The sequence below is a fragment of the Agelaius phoeniceus genome, unplaced genomic scaffold, assembly GCF_051311805.1.
Source record: "Agelaius phoeniceus isolate bAgePho1 unplaced genomic scaffold, bAgePho1.hap1 Scaffold_532, whole genome shotgun sequence".
Taxonomy (NCBI): domain Eukaryota; kingdom Metazoa; phylum Chordata; class Aves; order Passeriformes; family Icteridae; genus Agelaius; species Agelaius phoeniceus.
The window spans coordinates 70845-79084 of NW_027510074.1; the positions used below are offsets into that span (position 1 = coordinate 70845).

Here is an 8240-nt window from a genome sequence, read left to right on the forward strand (position 1 = left end):
GTAGAACCAAATCTCCCTGTTTTTTCTTGTGAGATTGTAATGTACCACTGAACAGCAAAATCCAGGTTCAGGAGCTGCAGCCACAGTTGAAAAGTTGAAAGCCACAGTTGCTGTCTCTTTTCCCAACTCCTTTGCAAGTTCAAAGGGTGAAGGCAATAACAGCATGACAAAAAAGGGTCTCTGTGTGACAGCCAAGGAACAGTTCCACGTGCCATAATTCTGGGAGTGGCCCTCAGGTTTAGCCTCGGCTACCGTGTTACCTATAAAAGAAGAAGAAAGAGTTACTTACACAGAATTGACCAAAAAAAGGATTATATCAAGTGCATTGTTACTGCAAAAGAACTGTGCACATGAATAGACAATAAATGAACTTGCCCCAGCCACACCTTTATATCAGAGAAGCAGAATCTCCAAAGAAATGTCAATTACATGTTATTGATAGCATGAGGGGGATTTGCAGATAAAGAAATGGCAGTTCACCATTAAATTTGCCACCAACCTCTCCTGAACATCTGTTTTACTTTGCTTCATGTCATTCCCAACACCAATGCCTCCAGCACAAGTGTAGGATTTACATCCCAAAGGGCCATTCATGCAAACTGCTGCCCATTCCCAGGGGTCCATCCTATGGGAGGGAATCAGGGACCAGGCAGCACATGGGAATAAATTGTTCTTGCAGCAGAAATCTCCCCCAGCCAGCAGAACTCCCACAGGACCCTGGAGGGGCTGCAGGGACATGTTCAAGCCTTGATGTACACACAGGGCACAGCTCTGGCTGCACAGTGAGGAGGGTCCTGCTGGATTTCCTGTCCTGGAAATGGATGAGAACAGGCAGCTGGAAGGAGGAAAGCTTTGTCAGCTCTGCTCTGCAGTGCCTACATGTGTCACAAAACCAAACAGACACTCAGCATAGAGAAGTTTTTATTTCCCTCCCTGAGGGAACTGATGGAAGATGCGAATTCCTCAGATTTGCACATTTTAACTGTCCCACTCAGACACTAACTGTTCATCTAAACACTGAGTCGTGTCAGCAGTCTCCTCTGCTTCAAATATTTTAGTCACCCTTTTTTTGCTTATTTTCATGGAATAAGAAGATAGAGGACTTAAAGTTGATTAAATGACATTTCCTCTTTCAGTGTATAATTAACCTGTGGAAGCCACTGTCCCACGTAGCACTGATCCCAGGGTCTTAAGAAGCTTTAAAAATTGATTACAAATTTAAATGGTAATGAGATCATCTCTGGTGCATAACACAGAAAAAGAATTAGTATGGAATGGATCTCAACTATTGTGTTTTAGACATAAGGCAACTATTAAACTGGAAAAAAATCATGGATGCATTCACTTTCTGTAATTGTCCCAAAGGGTTTTGATGTGTTTGATTTGAGCATTCCATTGCTGAGGCTCACAGGTGGCTGAACAATGTGGGCTATGGGTCTGACAGTTGAAATAGCTCTCTTTGTGTAAAATTTTAATAACATACCTAAGAAATATTTTGTTTATTGATCTGAGACAAATCTTTGGTTCATTTCAAAATAAAAATATGTTACACCATCTTCCCTTTTCCCTGTGACAAGGGAACTTGTCTTTCCATTCTAGTTTCCTTACAGCTGTCCAGAGGAAGGAAGAGGCAGCTGCATGAATGAGGATCTGACAATTCAGACATCAGTGCCAATATAAAAGTCTTTGTTCTGCCCCCCACCCCTCGAGTATCTGTCCAAGGCATCAAGGATAATTAACCCTCACTCAAGGATAATTAACCTGACTCACTCTTCTCCAATAAAGCCCTTTTGGTATAAACTGTCAGCTCTCTTCTGGTATGTCCAGAGATGAAGTTGTCTTGTACAACATCTAGAACTCCTACTCACCAGTCTCACCCTTCAGTGGATGCTACAAGGCTACGCCTGATCTACAAATGAATAGTTAAAAATCAGCTCTGGGAAAAAACTGAAAGGCTGAGGGTGATCTTTATCTTGCAGTAACTGAGTCCCAGTTATCCACATTGATTCCAGAGTTTGCAGGCTAAATTCCAGGTGTAGTGTCCACCACAGGAGATCAGCAGGACCCAGGCATGCTATGGACTACATCTTTGGCACTTGATAAATATCACTGGCCATAGAGTCATAGAAAGGTTTGGGTTGAAAAGGTTCTTGAAGGTCTTCTAGTTCCAACCCCCCTGCCACGAGCAGGGATGCCACTTCCTTTGTGCAATGTCTACAGACCACCAGTGCCACACCACAGCTGCCCAAAACATCCAATTTTCTCTCATCCATGCAGAAATTAGTGCAGTTTTCACTCCTCAGAGCAGCCTCCACTAAACAACATTTGGTGACAGTATTGCTTATTAACTCAGACTGTAAGCTAATGAAGAACATTCTTTCCCAGCTAGAAGAGGCTGTAAAGGGAAAAGCTGAGCATATGTCTCTCCTTGCTATTGCCTGCTAAAGACTCCTGGTTTATGATGTATTTAGACATGCAGTTTGCTGTGACTTGTTGAACTTCAATGCACTGAACTCATTTTAAATTGCCAAGCAGACAGAGGACATGATATTTTCTCTCCATTAATTAAGAAATAAGATGACATAGCAAAGGGTTGGTTTAAAAAAAAGCAAATCAGGCCAGCTACAGGGTGGTCTGTAATTAGAAATATTCTGAACCAGCCTGACTTCCAGTGATGCTCAGTGTCATCAGTGCAGGTTCCCAATAATTCCCAAGCCAGACTAGTACTTTCAAAAGATAAAAGGCTGTCCAGCACAGGAATCTAAGTTTATGTGACAGTGGTAAAGATCTTGGATCCCTGTACTCAGCCTGCAAATTGAAGAATTGCTTATGGAACATGATTATCCCTCTAGCACTGAGCACAATGAAACAATTTCTTTGGCTCACTGCAGACTGAATCAGGACCATTTTCAGTGTGACTGCAGGAGTGAAGGGGCAGCTCTGACCTAGTATTTCCTCTCTGAGAGCAACTAATTAATCACAGCTTTCCAAAACTTTGAGAAGGCCAAGACTGGTGCTCACACCCACAGATACAATGCAATAAGACCAATCAGAAGACTGGCACCTTTAAGTATAGGTGATCTCTGTACTTGCCTTTGTGGTTTTGACTTTATTTCCACTGCTGCAAGACCAACCTGAATAGTCTGGTAGTACTTTACAGTCCTCTCCATCCAAACAGGGGTTCATGTGACACCACCACTTCTGCAGGACAATGGAAGCTAAAAAACAAAGAAGCAGGAAAGAGAAACATTATCTTTTTTTATCACTGTTGGGTTTTTTTGCAGGGAGGTTGTCTGTGCCATGTTCAATTAGTTGATTTCAAAAGGTAAAATCAACAATGACTGGTTTAATAGTTAATTACATGGAGTGTGTTTGAGGTTAAAAAGTGGCTGAACACTTCACCAGCTCTCCAGAAGGGTAAATGCCATATCCAAATGAGAAAGAGGCAGGCACCACCAGAGACTGATTCCAACATTTGAATTGACCTCTGGAAGTGCCTTTCCATCTCCACAGACTACAAAAATGACTTTTCTCCTTCATTTGCATGCTTTAATCAAGAACCTGCTGTAAGGGGGAATGAAGCTGAGGCTTCTTCTTTAATCCATACATGTATATGGGAGATTGGACAGAGAAATCCCAGTTTCTTCCTGCACTGGGTGAGAAAATAGAATTGCACAGAGATGTAAACCCCAGAGGTGTGCCAGCAAATACTGCAGGTAAGAATGGGGAAACCTCTGGCAAGCACTAGAATATTGACTAAAAATCCATTTGCAGTCACACTGCCACTTCTGCAATATGTTTTGGAAGGCCACAGTTGTACACCTTAACTGGGCAAATTTATTAATTCTCTACCTTTAAGCCAATTTCTATTAAGACCATGCCTATTATTTTAAGAAATGAGTCATGACCTTATAAACCTGCTGTTAACAACAGCACAAACACCTGCATGCATTTCTCAGTTTTGCTTTGTTCATGGCACTCATCAAATCCCAGAAAATTGTTATGAAATATATCAGTACACAATCCTACATAATCTATATTGGATTTCAAAATAAAATATGGCTTAAGATGTGGATTCAGCTAGTCTGCATTATGCTACTATGTGCACAAACTATTGAATCGCATGCCTTAAAAGATAACACACTCAGATGAGATGAACAAAAATAATGGAGTCTACTTCTTGTAAAGCACTTTTTTTCCCTTTTAATTTCAAGACATATTTGTTCTTCTGCAACCTTTAAATTGGGGTGTCAAGCAGGCAAGCTGACATCAGGATATTGCTGAAATGTTCATTCAATTACTTTTGTTTTGCACTTTTACTGAAAAGCATTATGAAAAAACACACTTCTGGAACACTGCTTTGGCTTTTATAAACTAAATATTTCAGTCTTATAACATTACAAAATAAATGTATGAACTTTCACCAGTCATCTGGGTCTCAGATCATTTGCATGCTTCAGTCAAGAACCTGACTGATTGTGGACAAAAAATGGGTGAAACCTGACTCTGCTTCCTGGGAGGTGAGAGATCATTTCTGATAAGGTCAGTAAAGGTGGAATGAAAAACACCCAGAGAAGATGGCAACACCCAACAGGGCTCGGGGCACAGAGAAAAACACAAAACAAGGGGGTGTGGGAAGGAAGGAAGCACCATGATCCTTCCTGGAGCAGGGCTGGGTGATTTCAGCTGGGAACACCAGGGACCAACCACAGCAGTAATCAACAGATAAACAGCAGAGATTGCTGCCCTATTGCAAATTGTCACCACTACGGGATAAGGACTGAAGTTCAATAAAAATTAAGAAAAGCTACAAGCCAGTTGCTTTATAAATTTTTGTTTTGTTGGAAAAATAATTATATCATTTGGGTGTATCCTTTCCTTTAAACTCCGGGCAAATGAAACAAGCCTGCATTCAGGACAAAGGTGCTGGAAAAAGCCCCTAAATGTCTGTATGAGTCTGTAGTATGCAAAATGAAGACTCAAACAATTTCTTGCTTTCACAGTGTAGGAGTCTACTGAAGGGAATGTACAGAGTGGGAGAAAATACATCAGATCCTGAGGCTGAGGAAAGGGAGTTTCAGCTTCTGTGCTGCAGCAACTCACTCCAGTCCCAGATGCTGGCAAAAATAAGCAAAGCCTGCTAAAGCATTACCCTAAGGAGTGAGGGGGAATCAAAGGCTTCCACTTGAAAAGTCAAAATCTTACATTCATAATATTTTGTTGCACCTAATTGCAACTATACTTGAATAAAAAAACAGCTGTTAAAATCCTTCAGCAACTGTTGACTGAATCAAGCTTCTGCAGTATTTATATATTTCTGCCATAGAATGACAGTGTCACCTTTGCTGTCTTTGAGTTTAAAATAATGCCTGACTTCTACTATCTGTTACATGTAAAAGTATTTCTGCTATTTGATGTCACCTAAAAATGCAGAAGACACTTCTGATTTAACAAAAAAACTCCCTAAGAAAATGCACTGTTAAACTTAACTGTATTGCTGAATTATAAAGCATAAAAACACTAGGCATCTAAAATTTTTTTTAAATCTACTTTTTAAAAATACCTGTTTTGACAGCTTTGTAATAGGTAAAAAAAAATCAAAAAAAAAGATTCACGTTTACATAGAACACAGATTTACATAGAACATATTTACATTCACATAGAACACAGTTCTATGTCTGACACTAAATATTTCTGAATACAAGATTAGAATTGGACTTAGGAGCTTTTTGTTTTTTACGTTTAAGTGAACCGGTTGCAATTTTGTGTGCAAAAGAATAAAAATGGGATCTTGCTTATGAATTAATGAAATGAGGGATTTTGGTAACTTTAAGATTAAGAAAAAGTCTGTCTTAACATGAGCAGCAACCTCTACAAAAAATAGGCAAATTAAATGGTGAAATATTGATCTAGAGAAAAGCTCTCCATGTCAGATGTCCCAGCTCCATCTGCATTCCCAGTCTCAGGGTTGCATTTATTATCCAGTGAATTTTTAGCCAAGCTACTAAGTCTTAAGACATCTGGAAGAGTTAATATCATAAGCTTGAATTTCTTGGCTTATGCTGCTTTCAAACTAGTTTTAGAGGAGAATTCTTCTGCGGGAAAAAATTAAGAAGTTTTATTGGCACAGACATGAAATGGACCAGCACATATATTAAGAGGATTAATTACACCAAGATTTATGCACAGGCTCATTATCATCAACACACAGAGATGTCTCTAAAATTAACAAAAGGAAGGATTACGCTTTTTTGAGGCAGTGGGAAGTCAGACATCAAGGAGAATAAACTCAAGCAATCTAAGGAGGCAGGAGTGAGCAGAGGCTCTCACTATTGGAATATTTACCAATATAGCTGGACAGGATGTGCCTGAGCTTGTCTGGCCCTTGGTGCTAAGCCAAATAATGGCACTGTGGTGTTTCACCCCACAGACACTTTTGGCTGGCTGGGTGTGTGGTGTTTCACCCCAGAGACACTTTTGGCTGGCTGGGTGTGTGATGTTTCACCCACAGACACCCTTGGCTGGCTGGGTGTGTGGTGTTTCACCCCACAGACACTTTTGGCTGGCTGGGTGTGTGATGTTTCACCCACAGACACCCTTGGCTGGCTGGGTGTGTGGTGTTTCACCCCACAGACATTTTTGGCTGGGTGCTGCAGCTGGGCACATGGGGATAAGTCCAGGCCTGCAGGAGCTCTGGTGGTGCTGGGATGGAGCCTCCTCCCTTAAGAGGGTCTGCTCCTCAGGTTTTCCCCTGATGGAGAAGCTTTAAGGTGATGGTGAAGGAAAGGAGTCAGTTCTGATGGAGGGTTTGGATCCAGAGCTTTATTCTGGCCCAGAGGCCTCTGAATCCAGCAGCAGCTCCAACAGAACTCCCCAAACCGTGTCCAATGCCCCCCCAGGGGTAGAGGGCATCCTTTGAATCTGCCAATCACTCAACACCCTTCTGGAATGCCAGGACTGACAGACAGCGCTGGGAGGGGTCAGGATGGGGAAAGGAGAGGGGATTGACACACCTGGGAGGGAATCTTCAGGGGAGGGACCCGAGGTTCTGAGGTAAAGCCTGAAATCACAAGGCCACTCTCACCTTCCACGCAGGAGGGCTGAGCCCGCGTGGTGCCGGCCACCTGGCCCGGGAAGCAGGAGCACTTCACGGTCTGGGAGCGCTCCTCGATCCGGTTCTTGTTGCAGCACCGGTGCACGGCCACCACCTCACACGTCCCCTGCTTCACCTGGTGCTGCCCTAACAGTCCCAGAGGTAAGGCATGGAGAGAAAAAACACATCAGTGCCTGTGAGAAACCATCGAAACGGGATGACTGTTGTGGCAAGGAGGAACGATGAGGAGGCCTTCATCTTATTAGAAGGTGAAGCTTTCTAGAAGCTTTCTCCATGGCCTCAGGTCAAATGCAGTGTTCTCTTGGGAGTCAGTGTCTGCCAGCACAGAAAGCCTAAAATTCTCAGCAGCCAGGGTTCCAACAGGATCTGGATCATTCCCTGAGTTTATATACTGTTCTTATGAAATTAGTTTTTATAAGTAGTTTCCCAATCTATCTTCCCTCACCCTTACAAAACCAGACCAGGTTGGCACAATCAGTTAAATGATGACGGCAAAAAGAGCACACTCATCTTCCTTTGCTTTCCTGACATCCATCAGGTTTTATATTTAGATCTTTCCCTTCATAAATGAACTCAGTGGATAGGATAATATTTAATACAAGAGAGACATCTTAAACAGTAGGGAAACTTTTGACACATCCACATGTAAGCACTGCTTGCTATGCTTGTCATCACAGACAGGCTGAGAACAAGGTAGGCTGTAAAGCTGTCAGAGACAGTCAAGTTTTGCCCAAAAAAAAAAAAAAAAACAACTACCCAAACTGCATGAATTTCTTCAGTTCCCTCCCAGACCATTCTGAACAAACCTCTGATAAATATTGTGTCCTCCTGCTTTTCTCATGAGTCACTGTTCCCTATTTCTCCAAGATGATTTTTCTCCTACCTTTCTCTTCCTTGCTCCTGCCTTCACATCTCACCTCAGTGCTCCTTGCAGCTGATCATTTTCTTCCACTGCCAAACTTCCTCTCCATCCTGCCTAAACCTCCTCTCAGAAACTCCACTTCACAAGCCCCTCAGCTCCTTGCATAAAGTCATTTCCATGTCCTCACTCTCCTGAGCAGCCCTCAAGTGCTTCATCTTGCATTTGTCGTGTCTTATTTAGAGTAGAGCCTTGGATGGCTCTTAT

General features: G+C 42.2%; 1 protein-coding gene across 1 annotated transcript; it reads right to left on the reverse strand.

The window, feature by feature from the left end:
• Positions 1 to 248: 248 nt before the first annotated feature.
• Positions 249 to 7268, reverse strand: LOC143693284 (chemokine-like protein TAFA-4; the record flags this gene model as incomplete). The annotated part of the gene is made up of 3 exons (XM_077173275.1): positions 249 to 260; positions 3094 to 3218; positions 7085 to 7268. Coding segments are annotated over 3 exons (321 nt in total), but the record flags the coding sequence as incomplete, so codon positions are not given.
• Positions 7269 to 8240: the final 972 nt, after the last annotated feature.